We start from the raw sequence: 21585 nt of genomic DNA, 5'->3' as shown, positions 1-21585 counted from the left end.
CGCCATTTTGACCAACCTACTTGGATCTTATGATTTACATCCTATTCAAACTCTCCATTATCCTGTATGATGCATCCAAGATACTTAAAACTTTTAATTTTTTGTAGGATATTTTCTCCAATCTTCACCTCTGTATTAAGGTTTCTCCTTCGGTGGTTGAATATACATTTCATATATTCCGTCTTACTACAGCTTATGCGCAGACCATACACTTCTAGAGCTTTTCTCCATAAATTCAACTTCTTATTTATGTCTTCCCTTGATTCTCCCATAAGGACAATATCATCGGCAAAAAACATGCATCATGGCATAGGCTCTTGGATATGCTCTATAAGTACTTCCAAGACTAATATGAAAATGTATGGACGTAAGGAAGATCCCTGGTGTAATCCTATACCAATAGACTATGAAGTACGGACACTTCCCTGAGTTACCGCGTCCGCGTGTTGGACAAATTTCGGACACGACACTCACCGACACTCGTCTGACACATGTGTTTGCTGTGTCCAACCGTATCTTAATAAAAAATAAAAAATTCTTTTCCGGATACGTTTGGACACACCTAAATACCATCACGTGTCAGCGTGTCCAATCTTATTCTTAACATGTATTTTTAAAATAAATTTAGAAATAGTATAGATTATTATTTATTAAAACAAAAAATATTTTAAATACGTTATATAATTAAAATAAGATATTAAAATTAATTAAAAAATTAATTTATATTTTATATGTATATACCCGGTGTCTTATAAAATTTTAAAATTCGAGTATCCCGTATCGTGTCATGTTCCGTGTCCTTGTCAGTATCCGTACATCATAGCCAATAGAAAATTCATTTATTACACCACCTTGAGTCTTCACACTAGTTGTAACTCCATCGTACATGTCTTTAATTGCACGAATATATGTAATTCTTACTCTTTTCCTTTTCAAAACCTTTCATAAGACCTTTCTTAGCACCTATGAAGCACGGACACTTCGTTGAATTGTCGTATTCACGTGTCGGACACATTTTAGACACGACACTCACCGACACTCGTCTAACACGTGTGTCTGCTGTGTCCAAACCGTGTCTCAATAAAAAATAAAGAATTATTTTCTGGACACACTTGTACACGCCTATATACTATCACGTGTCAGCGTGTCCAGTCTTATTCTTAACATATATTCTTAAAATAAATTTAGATTAGTATATATTATTATTTATTAAAACAACAAAATTTTAAATACTTGATATAATTAAAATAAGATATTAAAATAATTAAAAAATTAATTTATATTTTATATGTATACATGTCTGTGTTCTGTGTCGTATCCTGTGTCCGTGTTAGTGCATCATATATATTGTACACTTTTTTCAAATTAATACATAATTTGAAAATGGTAATATTGAAAACTTATTCATCAAATAAGTTATAATTTCTTTAACATAAATATTATTAGCTTTTTACTTAAACAATCACAAAATAAATAAAATTAATAACATTTTCATTGCATATGCATTAACGACATTAAGTATTTCATTTATATTTAATGATAGGCCAATATTAAGTCTATTTAAAACAATTTAAAAGAAAAATAAACGTGTCAATAAAAAAAATTAATATTTAACCCAAACGTCACCTACTTTACCCATCATTTTATTAGTCAAAACATATATGAGTAGCAGTTTGTCTCCAGAGAAAATGAAGCAAAGGATAACCAGCTGGTTGATCCAGTAATTTTCATTAAAATGTATAGTCAACTCAACATACATGGGTGTCAGTTATACCAATATTCAAAGAACGCCCAACAGGACCACAATATTTTCTTTCTTCCCCATTTGTGACAGAAAATTACTCCTAAACTACACAAAAAACTTCCAGACTAATGATCCTGTACGAAGTGAAATAATGAACTGTGTAGGTTAAACGTACTTCATTCTCCCAAAGATCAGATCAATCATTATAGAACTTGATGGTTAACATGCTTTCTGCCCTAAGTCCCCAGAAGTGGTAGACAGTGCATCTTCACAGAGAAAGAACAACTTTTGTGCAACAAGTGCGCAGAATGAAATTGGCGGCGACACTCTCACGGCATAACTCGACATGGAAAGAGGCTCAAAATTTCAAATGAAGCCATGTCTGCTCTTACCTGGCAAAAGGAAAAACAAACCTTACACCTGTTCATACAGATGCAACTGGCATTTAGATACCCTCATTATATCCTAATTTCCCAGTAAAAGGCAGATTTGCAATCTGTTTGTTAATGCTTGGTTCATAACTTCATATACATATATATTCTCATTATCTGAATGCAATTGCTTATATTTTCCTTTTATCTTAAAATCAATATGAATTAAAGAAAATATGAAATGGAGCTTGCGAAAACTGCTGATCAACCAATCAACCATTCAAATAATGATAGTTAGTGACTCATGCTTGAAATTGATTTCACTGGTCAACTAAATTTTTACATATATAGATTACACAACAAAGCCCTTCATCCACTAGGTGATCTCAGTTTCCATATCTAGATACTAATCAAACAACAGGCACAAAATATGCAACAAATTTACTCCCCACAATAAAAAAAGCTTTAGGGATTAAAATACACACCTCAGGTTGGTAGCGAGGACATATGAATTTGACTATCGAATTCCCCATTTGATAAATCTGAAGTTTTTATTGAATCCGTTCTACTGCGATCCAATGAAGTTGCTTCATATATCCCTAAATAATTTAATAGCAGGAGCCAGGAGTTAACAAAAACAAGTTAGACAGAAACAACGCACAGTGAGATAATGCAATACTGTGCAGAGTTGGAACAACACCATATGTATTCATGATTAAAGACAAACTATCTTCAAGACTTCAAACATATAACACCAAAGCCTTTTTTATAGATATATAGCTATATTTAAGTCTAAGTCCAGTTATTTTTCACAAAAACATAATTACTTAAGCCATTAACATTGAGAACTACTTTCAAGTTATTTGAAATATCAAGTTCTTCAGTTATGGCTGGTAAGTAGGTACTTGAAATATCAAAACTCTCCCACTATCATATTTATAAAGACACTAGTAAGAAGGCAATAAATAAGAAGATAATATAAATAATTAAGCATCCACTTATTCAGGATAAAAATGATTCTTGAAATAATCTCTTCCTAGAAAATAACCTCCATTAGAACGAGGCAACAGGGAAAATCCACAAAAAGAGACTCAAAAGGAATAAATTACTTTAATTCTTGTTTTGGATGAAAAACTTTGTAAGAGAAGCACCTTTGGGAAACTAGCATATACTAATCTTGTCATTAGGGCTTATATTAGAGAAAGAAAGCACAAAATTAAGAAATAAATTGGTATTCTCTAAACACAATGTAGCAGGGTTTGCCCAGCCTGTCTGTAACTTCGAGATGGAAAATCCCTCAAAAAAGAATCACATCTATAATACCAAAGAACAGATAAAACAGATAAAGCCATTTATGAGTTAGCTGCATTTTCCATTATCAAGGAATGTGTTATCTGCAAGTGAGAACAAAAACCAAGAAACCTAATAAGCTACAAATGGTACCCCAAACTCGTGACTCCAACAACTAGCTACAGCACTTAAGTGGTTATTTTAACATACCACAACTTGGAAGTGCAAACCTATTGAAAAATAATTAGAACAGACAAGACAATGAAACAGCCACTTCATTGCTACAAAAAATTCCATGGGGAAAAAAATAGGTGAGGATATTTGTATTTAAAAATAATGACTGGACATACCAAAACCTAATATTAAGCAGCAAACCGTGAAGCCAATGAGAGAAAAATCCATCTTGTACACATTCTCCATGATGATGATGCATGCACCAGCTACTGTTAAATGTCTTGGTGAAGAGAAAACCATGTGCAATCTACAATAGAACTACAACTTTCAGTTGTTTCAGAACCACAAAGGGAACCCTAAGAAATCCATCATTTTATTGTACACCACACAGAACTCTTATTATACTTCGGAGCTCATCATATTACTTTAGAACTAACCCTACCAGATCTGAAACCAATATTTTTCAAACATTCAATGGAGTCAGACAAAGTAAGCAAATTATCTCCTGGACATGGAACTCTAAATTCATATCTGAAAATTGAAGCCGATTTTCCAATAAGATGAGCTGAAAATTACGGCTGAAATACAATTAATCAATAGTTAGCAAGTACAACCTTGTCTAACAATCTAATGAGCATACAAAAAACAACTGCCAACATGAAAGTTTGCCGTTCATTCACCTTGTCTAACAATCTAGAGAGTATACAAAAAACAACTGCCAACATGAAAGTGTGCTGTTTTTTCATTCATTTATCCACTAGAACTTATGGTAACAGTGTCTCAACATACCTCTCCTCTGCTATACTGTCAGCATAGAATATCACAATGTTTCCAAAGAAAATAGTGCTCAAAAAGGCCCAAGTAGAGAATGGCAACTTTCCACTATCGCCAGAAGGTGAACCCTGATAATCAAACAGATGGAGAAAAGGATTACAGATAATTGTCAAACACCAATGAACCCAGGAAATTAAAATAATAATCAGAAACATGTCATAGAACTCACTATGATCATGTCCCACATGGCAAAAGGAAACATAAAACATGTTGCTGAGGCAATTGTTAAAGCATGAAGCCGCCTTTTAAGTTGATTCTGAAAACATAAAATGATCAGTGTGTCAGTGATAGATAGTATGATCCAAACAAAATAACTGCAATTACATTAATATTTAATGCTACTACCTTAATTGAAACACGTCTCGCAATCACCCTTCTGAGGGCTGATAGGATTCCAGCCAAAATAGGAACTAGCATTTGCCTCAAGCCCAGAGCTTGTTCAGTTTGAGCCTCTGAGTCCTCTCTATCTTCCCATGGTGAGTTCCAGTTAAGTTTACAACACTTATGGATAAGATGAAAAGATATTTTGGTAGCAAAACTAGCTAATTTATACAATAAAATAAAATGAAAAGGGTGAAAATAACTAAATCTGAATGAGGATATAGAATGGAGAATAAGTTGCTGTAGCCCAGCCTTCAGAAAGCAGGTATAGAGATGCCAACATTGCAACTAGGCCACCTATCTGGTTCAAAATAAGAAAGTATCAGCCTGATTAGGGAAGATGTTAAACATATTGCATAAATGACAACCAGTAGGACACATCACAACATTTGATCTATATACAATTTGAATTTTCTTTTTTTTTTTTTTATTATGAAATTAGAAGTTATACAAGTTCACATTTTCTTTTAACAGAAAAACAATGTTGTGTTCCATTGGAGAGTAAAGAGGAAACTATATACGAGATCTTTCAAAATTGGAAGCAAGAGATAGAACAAGGAACATGAAATAAATCAAGAAACAACTTTCTATTTGGATTTGCAAGTCACTACCAACATATTATGTTTGAAAAGACAGGAGGGGGAAAATCATTAGAAATAGTGGGGGAAGAAAGAGGGGGGGGGGGGGGGGATTCAAGGATAAGTCTTTTAATTCATTTGGGACACATTTGTATGATATATCTATGAATGTTACAATCTGAAAGTTTCACCTTTTTCCACAAATTGCTTCTCCTCCCATATAACAGTGCAGATAGTACCCCAAGGACAGCACCAGAATACTCAGACAGTATTGCTCTGAATTAGTAAGAAAGAGAATAACTATGTTAAGTTCATAAATAAAAAATTAAAAATCTGATTTCAAGCATCACTCAACATGCGCAATACTAATATACTGAAGAAATAACTATATAATGATGGCAGCTGACAACAATTGGTCAATGACAAACTGTAAATCAGTTATCAGGGATCTATGCGAATGAATTTCATTCAAGATGCTGCATGAGTAAAAAGACATAGTTAAAGACTAATAATATGGCACACTAATCTTACAAACTAAAATTTTCTACAAGCATACTAAAACCAACCTAACTGGTCCACATGATCTCAGTCCCTTTCCCCACAAGACAAAATACAGTGCTGTTATAGCACCATTTATTATGGATGGCACAACCTGAAAAACAAATGGTACTAGTCAAGGACTGTTCATATCACTAAAACCTTTGGATATGAATGTATTGGTTTGTATATAGCACTCTGCCCTAAGATGAAAACAGTTAAATTTACCTGTGTATTAGAAAGTGGCCTGCCCTTCCAAGGCTTTTGCAAAATCAAAAAGAGGATTGCTGCAGGAGCTATGCAGGCAAACAAGAAAAGAACAACCGAAGCTCCACTTTGGGTTAAGTAGCGATACATGGAGTATATCGACCATATCCTCATGAAATTTGCAGCAACATGAATAATTTGCAATGGTGTTTGTCTACAAACGGAAGATTATCATCAGCACGCTAAGAACAAACCCAGTCACTAATCAGTATGGCATAGCAGAATGTCACTAGACTCAGAAATTCCCGAGTACAATAAAGCTTTTCCCTACTGCACCACATCAACTACATAAATCAAACAATATCTTTGTATCTTACCAGAAACCATATCCACAAACACTGAAACACACCATCTAAATCCAAGCTCTTCTTACTAATTTTGTCTACAAGTTAGAACTGCCAATTTTTAAATATTTTCCTACCAAACATCCAATATAATCTTCTTAATCTAGCATCCACTATCTTGTTCTCCCAAGACCAGACCACCCAAGACTTTCTTATATTATCATTATTAATTGATAAGTCCCATAAAACTAGATAGTCATGTCTTTCCTACAGTAAATGATACACCAAATTTGTCCACAATCCACACTGATTCCTAATATTATCTTGTCTACTGTGTCAATGTGTCACAGTAACATACTAGCACTGAGCCAACTACAAACACAAATCAAACTAATCTAGTACATATTAGACAGCATGGTAAATATTGGTAGGAATAATCATCATAAAAAGTTTGAACCAGTGGCTACAACCGAGTTCTTAAAACAACTGAAACATTAAGATAACGACTACAATCAAACGCTAAAACATTGGCGCACTAAAAAACACCATAAAGCAGAAATCTCCTATTCCATTGTCACAGGATAAAACCCAATAATAATAAATATTGCCACAAATTAGAAATAACCGTTTAATAATGTGCATATCCAAAAGCAAAATATTAGAGAAATGGGGAGAATTTTAGGTTTTTCTCTTGAGATACAATTTTACCTTAGAGGTTGAGGAGGAGAACCTCGATCCGCCGGGAATTTGTTCGGGGACATCATCGTTTACGGAATCCAATAGACGCAGAGAAAGATGACGATCGAAGGGAGAAATGAAGAGTGAAGAGTGTGACGCTTCAGAAGAAGCAAGTGTAGCTGAAATGAATCACAAATCCATGGCAGATTTCAGAGCTTAGTTGTTTACATCGGAGTCTTCTCTTTCACTTCTCTTCTTTTTTTTTTTTTGGTCGTTCCTTTCTCTTTCCTTTTTTTCTCTTCTATTTTTTTGGTCAGGATCATGCCTTTCTCTTGAATCTTGATCCTCAAGTTTCACTGGATTTTGGGCCTATATTGGGCCCCCAATCTACCTCTCTTAGAATTTATTTTTTTTTTACCAAAGATAAGAGACTCGAACCCGCAATCTCTTAATCGAGTATGGAGAGACTATGTCACTTGAGCTATTATTCATTGGTTCCTTTCTTACAATTTTATTTGTAATAATAAAAAAAGATTAATTTTAATGCACTCAAAGTGTTAAAGCGTTTTACATTGTTGTATTATCACATTTATTATTTTAGATGATCATTCATAAAGTCAATATAAAAGATAATTATTTTTAATTTTTTATTAATGCAGTATTACATAATTAAATACATACATCAAAATTAAATTTTAATAAAAATTGAAGAAAAAAATATAAAAGATCAAAATAAATCTTTAAATTTTATTAGTTAGTCAAATTATTCCTAAAATTTTTAGGTGTTTGCTACGATACGTTGATAAATTAATACGTATCGATACGTTTAAAATATGGACAAATAACAATAAGACATGTGGAATTTATTTTTCACGTCAGCATTTAATTTTTTCTTTTTTAAATATATAGTATATCACCACTTTTACTAAAATACCCTTTTAATTAAATAAAAATAAAAAATATTTATTTATTTAATTTTATAAAAAGACTTAAATACCTTTTTTGTATATATTAGACAAAAATTATTTTTTAAATTAATTAAAGTGTTTAATTTTATAATTTTAAAATTTAAATAATTTAAAAAATAAAAATAAAAATACATTTAACAAAATCATTTGTCTTTTCATAAATCCTAATCAATCATTCATACCAACAAAATTAAATAAATTTAAAAAATACTAAACAAAATCATTTTGTTCTTTGTTTACTGGTTCTCACGCAACCTTCATCTATAATTGTTCATACAAAAAAGTCATCTGAAAAACTGAGAAAAAAAATAAAAGAACAGAGCTTCGTGTCTTCATCTTCTCGGTTTCTCACCAGCACACTCTCAACGAACGTCTCTCTCATTCCCAATTCTGAGACTCAAACTGTCTCTTCTCTCTCACTGCCACTAGAGTCTCTCTCGATCTCACTAGATTCTCTACTCGTTCACACTCACCAGCGTCTCGTTGCTGCTCTCGTCTCGTCGCCGGCATTTCAACGTCTCACGGCCTTCCCTGGGCTCCTCCTCGCCGGCGACAGAAGCACTCATCAGATCGTCGTCGCTCATCGTCTTCTGGTTTCAAGTACTCGCTGTCGCGAGTCGCCGTGGATCGTGGACCGTCATAGGGTCGTCAATTGCTTCGTCGCTCGTCCTCTTTTGGGGTCGGGTCCTCTTCGTCACCCAGTCGCCGTTGGTAAGTCCATGCATCAGCACTTTCCCTGTTCTCCCTTTCCCAGATTCCCTTCTCCTTGTATTTTGAGATGATGTTGAATTGGTAATCAATTAATTTGTTAGTGATTGAATCTTGAATTTGTTGCTGTCTTGCTGAATAATCACCGAGTTTAATTTTTTTTCTTTGCTAAAAATTATCAGAGTTGAATTTGTTGCTGATTATCATCGAACCTTGAATTTGTTGCTGGCTTGCTCAAACACCCCCTATTATGTTTTCTATGCACTACTTGTGTATGTTACAGTTTTCATATGACCGGGCTTACAATTTGTTGCTGTCTTGCTCAAACACCCCCTATTATATTTATCTCTACAGTTTTCATATTGTACATTGCTTCATGATTTCAGTTTGTTTTTGCATGATATACTTCAACTGATAGCTTATTTCCCCTGAATGAATTAAAAAAAAAATTGTAAACTGAACATATACACCATTCGGGTATTTGGATCAAATAAAAGCAAACAAGCTAAACCCCCAATTGACAAAAGGAAAATACAGCCAGTCTTATTTCCATTCACATTTCACATATCTCTAAATTTTATAATATAGATAGAAGATGACTCCAACCATTGGAAGGAAAATAAAATCTTGAATGCAAATTGACATTCAGAATTGTAATGGTTCATATAACTTTAAGGAAGCCAGTAAATAACAACAAATTCAGAAATTAATAAATATGATAATGATAAAAGTAACAGTTAAGAGAATATATGAATATGTAAACTTTTAACATTAAAAATGCAAAGAGATATTTTTTCTTCTTATGTTCTAAAACATAATGCAATCGGATTACCAAATGTTCAAGCATCAAATACTAACTAAAGATTAATGTTTCTCATTTATATGGTCTAACTTCCCTGCTCACAACATACATGCTCATATTGTACATTACTTCATAATTTCAGTTTGTTTTTGCATGATATACTTCAACTGATAGCTTATTTCCACTAAGGTAGTTAGTGATATCAGTGCACTTAGGAGGTTGTATTATAATATGTACAAATTTTCTTATTTCACAAAAATAGTTTTGCACTTGGTTGACTCAGTTAAGTAACAATAGAAGAAGGAAGTATGTAATGCATGAATCATAATAAAATAATGGCCCAATTAAGCAACAAGATCCATTAGTTTGCCTTAGGTTTCTTCAAATTTATTACCATGATAATATTCTGGGGTAAAAAGTAAGTGAAAGATTACCGTGCAATTTTATGTTCATCTGTCCTGGTTTTTTTTCCTTGGTACTGTTCACTAATTTAGACAAGTGCTTTTCTCTAATATGCCTTCATTTTCAGGATTGTCACAATACACATATTTCATAACAATTTGATCACCGGTGAAAACTCATACAGCAAACTCTCTTGTTGATTTGAGGAGCTGTTTAATTTAGCCAACTCAGATTTAAGTGCCACTTCTCAGTACCAATTTAGCATTACCGGTTTTGAGCTCTATAATGAATAGGTCCTGTTCTCTTTTACTTACTGTATACAACTTTTCTGGTATCCACTGTTTGCTTCCTGGTTTTGGTTGGCAATTTTCTTGTATACAACTCTTAAAGTTGTTTATTTAAAAAAAGCCAAGTTCCTAGTTGTTTATAAGTTATCTTGGAAGTGATTATACTCCCTGTACAGATTGCACAAAATATAAGAACTCAAGTAAGACTTTATGTCACTATCTAGCTATTCTTTGTAAAATGAGTGGAGAAACTTTAATTTTCAGGAGGGGGAGACTCACATAAAAATGGCAAAAACAATTTTTTTTTGTAGTTGCTGACGTGTTACTCTGTAATTGGTTATTTATGTTACATTTTGTAACTTCTCTTTGTAACAAAAATTACAACCAAAATATATATTATTAGAGATGTCAACCAACTATTTTAATGGTGTATGCATGGAAATGTGGAACTGTATTATGTAAGATTATTATATATCTAGATCGCATGCATGGACTTCTTCAATCAAAAGGAGGGAAGACATGGTAAAGGATGATGACACTAAGAGGCTCTACCATTTCTACTTTAGCAATAATTTTGTATATTATTATTACTATTATGCATAACAAGTTTGAACTCTTAAGTTAGCTAGCTGAATTTGATTTACATATAATGGTTTTTCATATGAAGCTATTCCATGAAATATTTTCCCTTAAATTTGTTTGTTTAGTTGCATATTTTAATGCACAATCTTCTCAATGAACATTACAATGAGCATGTAACTAATTTAAAAATCATGGCTTGTAACTTTATTGTTGTATTGATGTGAACAAGCTTGAAACTTACAACCAAAGGTCATAACAACATTCAATTAAAATCAATCCCACACATAAATGGGGACACCTTGTTCTTGCCACAGAGAAGGAGAAAAAAAATTGTATTTCATACAACAAAAATGGTAGCATACAAAGAAGGAAATTTTTTCCCATTATTTGTTACCTAAAAGTACAAGGGACTGGCCCCAGAGAATTAAATGACACCAGGGTCAAGCACAAAAAATGAACTGTAAAGAATAGACTAAAACAAAAACAAGGTTGGGGAAAAAGAAAAAGAAAAACCATTGACATGCAACACACTTTTTTTTGGTGTTTGTCAGAATCTCTCAAAATTGTTCTAGCCATATTAGCCATTAAAGGTGTGAGTTAAAGCTTCTTCAAGGGATGACTTGGCATTGCCTTGCAAATCCTCGAGTACAGCAGATTTCTCACCAGGTGACAGCTTGTACGGTGATTTCTTTAAGGTGTATTCAAAGCCGAAATTGCAAGTATCTTTGTATGAGGAAGTTGACTTTTCAAATTCTTCAAAAAGTGGCCTATACGAGCAAAAGCATAAATAGTAAACACAATGCACAAAAGATAGCACAAAGGAGGATTCAAAAGTATATAACAAGCAATACAAACCAGTTGTTTCACTCAGGATTCTGACTTACCTTTCCAGGAGCGTCCCTTTGACCTGTAGAACCAATGCTTCGATGTGATAATGATGCACCATGGGATGCAAGCATTCCCTTAAATCCATGCCGCTTCATTCCACCCTGGTAAAAAATGAAAAATGAAAATTGAAAATCATATAACTAAGAGATTAAGGTCTATAAGACCAGTAGCAAACAACTGCCCCCTTTGAGTACAAAGAAGGATTCAACACACAAAGGACTATGCACATACATATCCAATGAATAAATAATATAAAAACAGCAAAAGGAGAACTACAAAGACCCTTGTTTCAAGATTTGTTGGATTTATTAACTTATTCTTGCAACTTCAGGACTTAGATAATTGGTAGCATCAAAATCAATATTTGAGCTTAATTACAATTTGCTATAAGAACTTTCACCATTTTTTAACCAATTGACAATTGGAGGAATGGTAAAAGCATTACTAAAAACAAAAAACAATAAAAAAAAGATGCCATGCACTATCCTATCATTGCATGAGAATAAATCCAATCACATTATACATATGAGCAGTATTTAACATTAAGATAAGAGATAATCACCTGAAAACCTTTTCCTTTTGTGATTCCCGTTATATCAACATACTGGCCTGGCACAAAATGACGAACATTTAGCGAAGTACCAATAGGAAGAAGTGCATCCTCTGTCACCGGAAAGTCCCTTAGCTTCCTCTTCATCGGAACTCCTTAAGCCCGAAAATGACCCACTTCAGGCTTGGTCAAATGCTTCTCCTTCTTCTGCCCACAACCAATCTAACTAGAAACAAAGCAGCCAAAAACTTTATAATTAGATAACACAAACTTAACTCTCATGCAACTTGCCAAGACAAAAGAATACTACTCCAGTGAGAAAAATAAAATCATACATTGAATTTCTGCGAGTTTGAGCTAAATTAACAATCAGGACATCGTCCTTTATTTACACTCTACTATTCCCTTTGGTGTAAATGACTCTAACCTCAAAATCAAGAACAAAATAATATATGACCTAAACTTTTTACAAGCAGAAACCACCAAAGGAATGCAATTTTGTTTTTAACACTCAAAAAAATGACAATGCTACGCACTTGAAGGGCAAAGATTCCTTCCTTCTCAGGAGTCTTAACTTGAGAAATGATATTATCATCGACCCAAAATACGGTTATTGGAATTCTAGCGCCCCATTTATCCCAGAGTGCACTCATACCACACTTGAGGGCTATAATCCCGGTTCGTTTGGAATTTGGGGTCATCACCCCTGGCTTCGCATCGATAATCCGAGACTTAGGGACGGCATCGGAGCTGAATCCCCTCAGAAATCGAACAGGGAATGGTGCCGCCGCCGCCGCCGCCACCGCCTCGGTTGCGAAGAATTGAAGACGAGAAACGAGACCTCTCGAAAGGGCCAGCATCGCAGAGCTGCATAGGAAAAATAGAGAAAAACCAAATTCAGAAGTTTAGCTTAGATAAAATGAAGAACAATTTGGATTTTTTGTTTTTTTAATATGTTTAACATAGATGAAGAATATTTTTGGTTTTTTATTTTTTTAATATGTTTTTGTTTTATTGTTTTAATTATTTAAAATTATAGAATTAGAATTAATTAAATTTTAAAATTTGATTAATTTAAAATAGTATTTTTGTCTAATTAAATAAAGGAATGATGTTTAAGTCTTTTTATAAAATTAAATAAATAAATGTTTTTTATTTTTATTTAATTAAAAGGGTGTTTTAGTAAAAGTGGTGATATATTATATATTTAAAAAAGAAAAAATTAAATGTTGATGTGGAAAATAAATTCCACATGTTTTATTGTTATTTGTCCATATCTTAAACGTATCGGTACGTATTAATTTATCATCGTACCGTAGCAAACACCAAATTTTTAGTCAATTAATTAGTTAGTGCTACAAATTTATTAAAGTTAATCACATTTTTCTATCCTCAACTTTATATCCATATCTTGTTCTTTTTCACTTATTTATGAGAATTTAATTTTTATTTGTGAGAGTTTTAAATTCCATAACACTAAACCTACATTTTAAAACTATTTTAAAATTTTTAAACCCACAATATGTAATATATTTTTAAAATAAATTAAAAATCCTCCAAAAATTATATTAATTCAATTTCCAAATTTTAGTTTTTCTAAAAATCTTATCATTTTATATATTAGAAAAGAAAAATAATATTGTCATTCTCATTTTTCATGATATTATTTTGTAGGTGAAAACTCAGGTGAAGTCGACTTCACGTGAAGTTGATACCTAAGAGCCGTTAGATGAAAATTTAATCAAATCAATCAAATCATCTAACGGCTCTTAGGTATCAACTTCACGTGAAGTCGACTGCACCTGAGTTTCCACCTACTTTGTATATGAGCATAATTTTTTTTGCATTATATAGTTGCATGAATTTATAAAGAAAAAGGGCTATTATCAAAATATTAATGATAATATTTATTTCTTAAATATTATTTAGTTATTACTTATTTGTATAGCATGGTTATTTTGGTTGAATCCTGGTTAATCTACTTGAATCTGTAAACCCGTGGTCAAAACGGTTCGACCAGTTTTCCTAAGAAACCAACATCAACTAAAAACCAACCAAATTCCAAAGCAAAAACAAAAAGAAGAACAGAGTTAACATCCAAAGCTACCCAATTCTCCAGAAGTGAAGTTTTCTACTCTTTCGTTATCTATTTATATATTTCAATGTCTTAGCATTCAGGTGAGCAACCATTTCCTCCTTCTCAATTTCGTGTTTATTAAATTCTTACGATTTCCTTGTTGCTAAAATAATGCTCTTTCAAATTTCAGCTTTAACCGATGGGACACGTTAATCTACTCCATGGCACAGTCTTTCTAAACAAATTAAGTTTCCATGACTTCCCCAAGTTGTTTAAGCAACGAATTTGCTCTTATACTAGAAAATTTCCGAAATTTCATAAGCATTATGCTGCTTCACTGGCTTTGCAAGGTTTATTTATTTATTAATTATTATTTATTATTGTTATTATTATTGTTTAGTTTTGCTCGTGTCTTATTTGATGTTAATTTTTTTTTTACAGTGGGTGAGAAGTTAGCAAGTCATGTTGAGAGCACACTTAAGCATAAGGTGATTCAGTTTCTGGATCCCTACTTTTTGCTACAACTACAATCTTATGGTTTGATATTGTTGGAACACTAAATTTAGTTCCTCATGTATTAATCATCCTACTTGATTTGTTTACAATTGATTGCATATAGAGGAAAGCAAGAAAGGATTCTCTTATGTTGATTTTCACATGACCATGTCACATGTCATGTGTGATTTCCCACCATTCATTTAAATATGGGAGCCAAACAAGATGTGATATTAGAGAATGCATGGTCAGTGATAACACATGATCAGGTCATGTGAAAAATCAATTTGCAAGGATTCATTCACAAAGGAAAACTGGTATTTTCTTGTTCTGGATGAGTTGCATATAGGGGAAGAGAGTGAGAGCGAGACATAGAGTTAGGCATAGTGAAAGGTAGATTGCAAATGTATGAAGTTTGAGACACTCACTAAAGCGATTCTGGCTTCGCTTTGATGTTATCGCATGGCATGGCCGGTTAAAATGAGTTATGTTGTTAATGGTTGTAGTCTAGGCTTGCTTCTTGTCTCTTCTCTCTTTCTCTCTTTTACATGAATGTATTTTGTTGTGGCTCTAAGTATAAAGGTTTCACTTTTAGATTTATGTTAGTAAGGGAGAAGAGTTGAATGGTATTCCTCATATACAAACTCTTGGAGAATTTCCTAGGGAGGAGCTTATTGGAAAAGTTGTCATGGTCAGATTTGATTCTAACATATTACTCAAGCCAGAGAGTGACCAGAAGATTCAATCAGATTTTAATGCAAGGTTTACAATTAAATATTTATATGATGCGGGAGCAAAGGTAATCTTGGTCAGTGATTGGGACATGAATAATTCAGAGTTTCTTTGTCAAGCTTCAGTTGCAGGTACACTAATCATTTCTTTATGATCTGTTTATATTTGCAAATTTGAGTCTTTAGCATTTTTCTTAACAGAGACAAAGGTGGGAAAGATTTATTTAATATTGAAGTGCTAAGATGTAATCAACATGAGTGATGATATTAAGAAATTGTTTCCTTTATATAGGTGACCTTCTATATTATATAATTTATGGTATTTTCTACAGATTTTTTGACAGAAATTCTTCAACTACAAGTTGTTCCACTGCAAGGCATTTCTTGTAATAAACTATCAAAGATTACAGACCTCAAGAAAGAGAATGTTTATTTGCTTGAGAATCTTTCTGATTTTAAAGAGGAAGTTGCCAATTCTTTGGAGTTTGCTACAGAATTATCATCAGGAGTTGATATCTTTGTCAATGACTCCTTCTCCCAGTCTCATAAAGTTCTAGCATCAACTGTTGGTATTACTCGTTTCTGTTATGCCTGTATAGCTGGTTTTCACTTTGAGGAGAGGCTTTCTATACTGAAGAATATTGCAGAAGCTAGTAGGAAACCATATTTTGCAATTGTATGTCTCAGCCACTGATGTAGCATTAGTTCTCAGAGACAACTCTTCCATTCAAGATGGCTTGTATTCCTTTAATCTTAAATTTATTCACTGTTAGTTTCTTATTCAATCCAGATTGGGGGCGGAAACTTCTATGATAAAGCAGCTTCCTTTGAGTTTCTAGCTTCCAGATGCCAGGGGTTTGTCTTTGTCGGAATGATGGCATTTCAAGTAATGCATGCATTAGGAGTATCAGTTCCTCAGAACTTGGTGGATCATAAGTCATTTAATAAAGCCTTGGATATAGTTAGACTTGCTCAGGATAAAAATATAGAGATTCTGTATCCAAAAGATTTTTGGTGTAGGAATAAATGTGATCCTAAGCAATTGCAAGTATTTCCATCTCATGGCATTTTGGATGGTGAGCTTTTTTCATCAAATTGATAATGCTGGTTGTGACATTTAGATATTGAGTCTGAGATATGATTTTTCCAGCAAAATAAAACTGATCCATAATTGATTTTGACCTAGTTTGGGTGCCTGTTGACCTTGGACCTGCATCATTGGATGAAATATGTTCCTCTCTTGCAAATTGCAAGGTATATAGTAATTTATTTTGAGTAGAGTCTAGTGCAAGCATAAGATGCTGTTGGTTTAATTTCTTATAAGTTGTCATAGTAAAATATCATAATAAGACATCTGGGTCGATATCTTATTTGTGGCTTATAGGATGGCTAATTTGTAAAAGGCATTTCATGCCTTTGGATTATCTGCTAATTTTAGTTCAAATTTGTGCTTGTAATCAATAACATCCAGTTGATATGCGCAACATACATAAATAAGTAATGATATTTCAATTTAATATATTGTACTCTACATCTGTTCAAAATGTCATGAGGGCATGTGACACCACATAACATCTTTTATTTCTTTGAAACAATACAGAAAATTCTTTGGATTGGTCCAGTGAAATTTGTTGATTCCAATAAGTGCACAAATCAGGCCTCTAAATTGGTGGAATTTCTTGTACAATTGAGCCAAAGCAACTGTAACATAACCATTGTTGGGAACACGGCTTGTCAACTGATGAGCCAGGAAAGAAGTCCGATGTCCTCTACAAGTATGATTGAGAATGCCTCAGTTGTATGGGAATTTCTCAAAGGAAGAAAGCTCCCTGGTGTTATGGCTCTAGACAGAGTAATAAACTGTTCCTTCATATTTTGCATGACCTATCTTGCATGTATCTTGTGGTTCAATTGTATATATTTTGGCCTGAGAATTTCTGGATATGATTAACTTTCTTTCGATTATGTTAATGAGAAACTATGACTGTAAACTGAAAATATATGGACCACAAATGAATGAAGCAGTTAAAATTGTAGTCAAATTGCACAATTCTGAATCGTGAATTGTGTGAGTCGATATGAGTCAAAGGGTCTGTGATTCAGATCAATGGCTTGAATCGTACACGCTTCAAAATTTGTAGATTTGGTATTGGAATTGTATTTTACAAGCCAGAACCGTGAATCACAGCTTCGACAATGATTCCGAAAACTGATGCCCTGATGCACTAAATAATTGCTATTTTGCTAGTATTTAATACTGTGTCTATTGTTAGATCTTTATTGCTGAGTATTTGGTGTTTTTGGAACTTACGTATGCTTTTATGATGACTATATATATGTTTATGATGAAAAAAAAATATTAAGATAAGGAGAAGAATAATGCTTTAAGATAAGGAGAAGAATAATGCAAATTGGGGATAAATATTGATATTAACATAGTTCCAGGATCATGGGTAACTTTCTTTTAGCAACTCAAAGCATTAAAAATAATTCTGCATTAATGATATTATTGTCACCTATGATTTATATTTTGCAGGCCTATCCATCTGAAATCAACTGGAAGGATGTTTATTCTGACCCTGCTCAGCCTCTGGTTGTTGATATAGGAAGTGGTATATTTTTCTTGTACAATTTTCACTATACAAGTATTTAGTAAAATTATGCAAATGAAAACATATATATTCTAGAAGTTCACAAATACTATAAATTACATGAGCAGTTAATCTGAAAACTTTTGTCAATAAATAATATTTAGGGATTTTAAGAATCAGTTTGTTGAACTTTCAAGTTTCTACCACTACTATTGTTGTAAGGAAGTTCCCGTTTTAGGCGGCAGAAGGGAGTGGAAGTGGAAGCTTCTAAAGTGATACATCTTGGTGACTCATTTGACATGTGTTTTAAATGACAGGTAATGGACTTTTTCTTCTCGAAATGGCTAGGAGGAGGCAAGATTTAAACTTCCTTGGTTTGGAGATTAATGAAAAGGTTCCTACTTGCTATATCCCCTTTGTTGTGGCCTGTTTTTCTTGCAAAATACAAAACTTCTATCTGTCTCTTAACGATTAACATCTTTTTCAGCTTGTTTTGCGCTGTTTGGACTCTATTCTTCAACTTGGCATAAAGAATGGGTAACACTCTTGCTATCCAAGTAGAATAGAAGCAGCATCGATTTGGTTTTTAGATGGCCAAGATAGGATGCAATTTATCTTTAATCAATACCACGACCAAGTGATGGCAGTCATTAAAACCTTTTGAGCTTATTTAAGGGGACATAAGATAGTGCATCACGGATTTTCAAGTTGTTTTGTAGTTGAACTGTTGTTCTTTTGGCTAACTTTGTAAGTTTTGCTTTATTGGTTTCCCTGTTGTAGGCACTTTATTGCTACTAATGCAACATCAACATTCCGTTCAATTGTTTCTACTTACCCGGGAGAGTTAGTTCTTGTCTCAATACAGGTCAAGCTTAAATTTTGTTACATTTTAAACTCTAGCTTCATTTTATTATATTTGATTTCTGTTACACACCCTGAAAAGGATGAGGTCAGCATAGAAGGGTCAACCACTGAAAAACCAAAGAAAATACCACCTTACCCTTTTAGCTATGTGAGAAAGAATTCATTTCCTTTCCCTATCTCTAGAGACCAGTTTTACATCTTCCTATACTGAACAGTCTTAAAAGATGGTTGCTGATGCAGAAAATGCTTACAATTCATGTAAGCTTTAGTCATTCCCCACTACTGACTTAGAATAGATTATTTATTATGTCACAATTTCTTCTACTTGATTTGCTTAACATCTTACAATCTGCTATGAATATAACTATATTTTACAGCTTGGATATAGGATATAAACTATTTTTAGTATGACATTACTTGTGACTTGCGAGTAATCATAACTTTGTTTTGAATGTTCTTCTACTTTATCCATTGACTACGGATCCTTTATTTTAATTTTGAAATTCTGTTTCTCTGTAGTGTCCAGATCCTGATTTCAATAAACCTGAGCATAGGTGGAGGATGCTGCAGAGATCTTTAATTGAAGCAGCGGTGGATCTTCTAGCACCTGACGGGAAGGTAGTTGTATTTTCGAGGAGTTCTACTATCATTGTTTGTCACATCTGAGTAGAGTAATGGATCTTGAAGTACAGTGAAATAGTTTCCTTGATTAGTAACACAGTTATGCATATGGGTGACTTACTGAGCTTTGTTTGTTATGTATCAAGGCTTATTTGCATTGTTGATATCTTCCAGGTGTTTTTGCAATCTGATGTCAAAGCTGTAGCAATGAGAATGAAAGAACAATTTTTAAGACATGGCAAGGGTAAGCTTGATTTGATGCATAGTCAAAACAATGGCCAAAGTGAGTGGCTTGAAGAAAACCCTTTTAGGGTTAGATCGGATTGGGAAAGACATGTTTTGGAGCGCAGGGACCCAATGTACCGAATGATGTTCTCTAAATCACATGATATTAATGAAATTTCAGCTGCAAATGATATGTAAGGTGGAAATTCACATACAGTTGTCTTCATGTGATAAGAACCGTTAGATCCAAATTTAGTCAAATATATCAAATCATATAACGGTTCTTAGCAATCAACTTCACGCGAGTCTCCATCACTATGTAATTTAGGAAGTTGGCTAATCCATCAACCCTCCAAAGGATTGCCGTGGCAGAGTAGCGCTGCTGATGGTTGAATGTACAACATGATCTGTATTTTGTGGCATGGAACAGTTGATTCATCATCCAACTAGCACTGAAATGTTGAATGTCACTACAAGTTGGGGAATACAGTGCAGGATTGTTGGCGTTGACCACATTGAAACATTTTCTTAAATTTTTGAAGGGGGTTTTGGGAGGGAAGCTACAGTGTATGGAATGAACACATAGGAATATTCATTAAAGGATTCACACCATGTTGCAAAATGTGCATATGATTCCTTAAATCTGAGATATCTCCTTCAAGGTTGAATGAAGTAGGTAACCAATGAAATCAAAGGTGTGGATCAGGAAAATGTCCAAATTTTGCATCATGCATTCTATTTGTAATCAACGTATAACTGGAAATCAAAATTGTTATGGATCTGTTGCATTTCTTATCTAATTACTCTCACTATATAGGCTCTCTGTTGCATTCTATTTGTAATATAATTTTTGTATTATATTGATAAGTTTTTGTACTTTTTTAACCAAAATTTATTTGCTATATCAATAAAGAAGCAGCAGCAGCTTTATGTGCGATTTTGTTGGATTTGGTCTAAAAAACGCTGTATTGTTATTGTTTTGAATTTAATTTAGTATGCTTTAAGCAATTAACGCATAATTCCCACAATTTTTTTGGATAACCAAAGTCCTAAGACTTTTATATTTAACTTTTTATTAATATGACTATGTATAATTTACAAAACTCTGAAGTATATATATGTAAAAAAGTATTTAAAATGAAAAATTGGTAAAATAAAAAAATAAATAAAAACGATCCTAAAAGATGGGAAAACATCCACATGAGGCCTTAGCTAAGACGCTCATCAATGCTCCCCGACGCCTAAGTGGCCGGACCAATTCCCAGCAACTCTCTCCTCCGTCGCTGGAGTCGTCCTCCGCCGGAAACTTCGGCAACGACACGGGCTCATTTCGCTCTTGCCTCATCTTAATGTCACTCAGATCCATCTGCAACGGAAACTTCACCGTTCCAAACATCCCGTTGTAACGCTTATTGGAACTGCAGCTCCTCCGGCACCGCCTTTCCATGCAGGACGGTGATTTAAGCAAGGCGGTAAACCCGTTGGCCCGACCGGAGTTTTGCTTGGCCAAAGCCTCTGGTTTACTGAGCTCCGGATCCGGTCCGTTTTGACGAGTTATGACTTTGCCGCAAAAAACGACGTCGTTGGGAACGGTTGGGGAATTAGGTTTGGGGAACTCGAAGTTGGAGTGAGATGCAGGTCTAGCTTCAAGTAAAT

The 21585-nt window shown here is 33.6% G+C and overlaps 2 protein-coding genes, 1 long non-coding RNA gene and 1 pseudogene across 9 annotated transcripts; 2 read left to right on the top strand and 2 right to left on the bottom strand.

The window, feature by feature from the left end:
• Nucleotides 1-1689: 1689 nt before the first annotated feature.
• LOC112783602 (uncharacterized) lies at nucleotides 1690-7488 on the bottom strand. Of its 2 annotated transcripts, none has more exons than XM_025826623.3 (11): nucleotides 7169-7488; nucleotides 6138-6330; nucleotides 5939-6024; nucleotides 5564-5648; nucleotides 5017-5095; nucleotides 4759-4889; nucleotides 4583-4669; nucleotides 4369-4481; nucleotides 3756-3886; nucleotides 2601-2714; nucleotides 1690-2164 (listed from the first exon to the last, which is right to left on the bottom strand). In XM_025826623.3, exons 1-10 carry the CDS (start codon nucleotides 7222-7224, stop codon nucleotides 2602-2604), a joined length of 1074 nt encoding a protein of 357 aa, XP_025682408.1. In that variant the 5' UTR covers nucleotides 7225-7488; the 3' UTR covers nucleotides 1690-2164; nucleotide 2601. The 2 variants fall into 2 exon arrangements, with proteins under 2 accessions (XP_025682408.1, XP_025682407.1); XM_025826622.3 differs by having other exon boundaries at nucleotides 1690-2136.
• A 784-nt stretch (nucleotides 7489-8272) lies between these two features.
• Nucleotides 8273-10999, top strand: LOC112784055 (uncharacterized). The gene is made up of 2 exons (XR_003193712.3): nucleotides 8273-8817; nucleotides 10146-10999. It is a non-coding gene; the product is annotated as an uncharacterized lncRNA (long non-coding RNA).
• Nucleotides 11000-11536: 537 nt separating this feature from the next.
• Nucleotides 11537-13235, bottom strand: LOC112784054 (large ribosomal subunit protein uL3m-like; annotated as a pseudogene).
• A 1099-nt stretch (nucleotides 13236-14334) lies between these two features.
• On the top strand, nucleotides 14335-20729 carry LOC112783438 (uncharacterized). Of its 6 annotated transcripts, none has more exons than XM_025826389.3 (14): nucleotides 14335-14503; nucleotides 14593-14752; nucleotides 14844-14890; nucleotides 15493-15760; nucleotides 15961-16304; nucleotides 16419-16704; nucleotides 16815-16882; nucleotides 17229-17480; nucleotides 18165-18240; nucleotides 18537-18613; nucleotides 18707-18756; nucleotides 19000-19084; nucleotides 19610-19701; nucleotides 19879-20729. In XM_025826389.3, the coding sequence occupies exons 2-13, from the start codon at nucleotides 14602-14604 to the stop codon at nucleotides 19661-19663; spliced, it is 1758 nt and encodes a 585-aa protein (XP_025682174.1). In that variant the 5' UTR covers nucleotides 14335-14503; nucleotides 14593-14601; the 3' UTR covers nucleotides 19664-19701; nucleotides 19879-20729. The 6 variants fall into 6 exon arrangements, with proteins under 6 accessions (XP_025682174.1, XP_025682172.1, XP_025682170.1 ...); XM_025826387.3 differs by having other exon boundaries at nucleotides 19603-19701; XM_025826385.3 differs by having other exon boundaries at nucleotides 19603-19704.
• The last annotated feature ends 856 nt before the right edge of the window (nucleotides 20730-21585 follow it).

The sequence above is a fragment of the Arachis hypogaea genome, chromosome 20, assembly GCF_003086295.3.
Source record: "Arachis hypogaea cultivar Tifrunner chromosome 20, arahy.Tifrunner.gnm2.J5K5, whole genome shotgun sequence".
NCBI classification, from domain to species: domain Eukaryota; kingdom Viridiplantae; phylum Streptophyta; class Magnoliopsida; order Fabales; family Fabaceae; genus Arachis; species Arachis hypogaea.
This window is presented reverse-complemented; position numbering and strand designations above follow the sequence as displayed.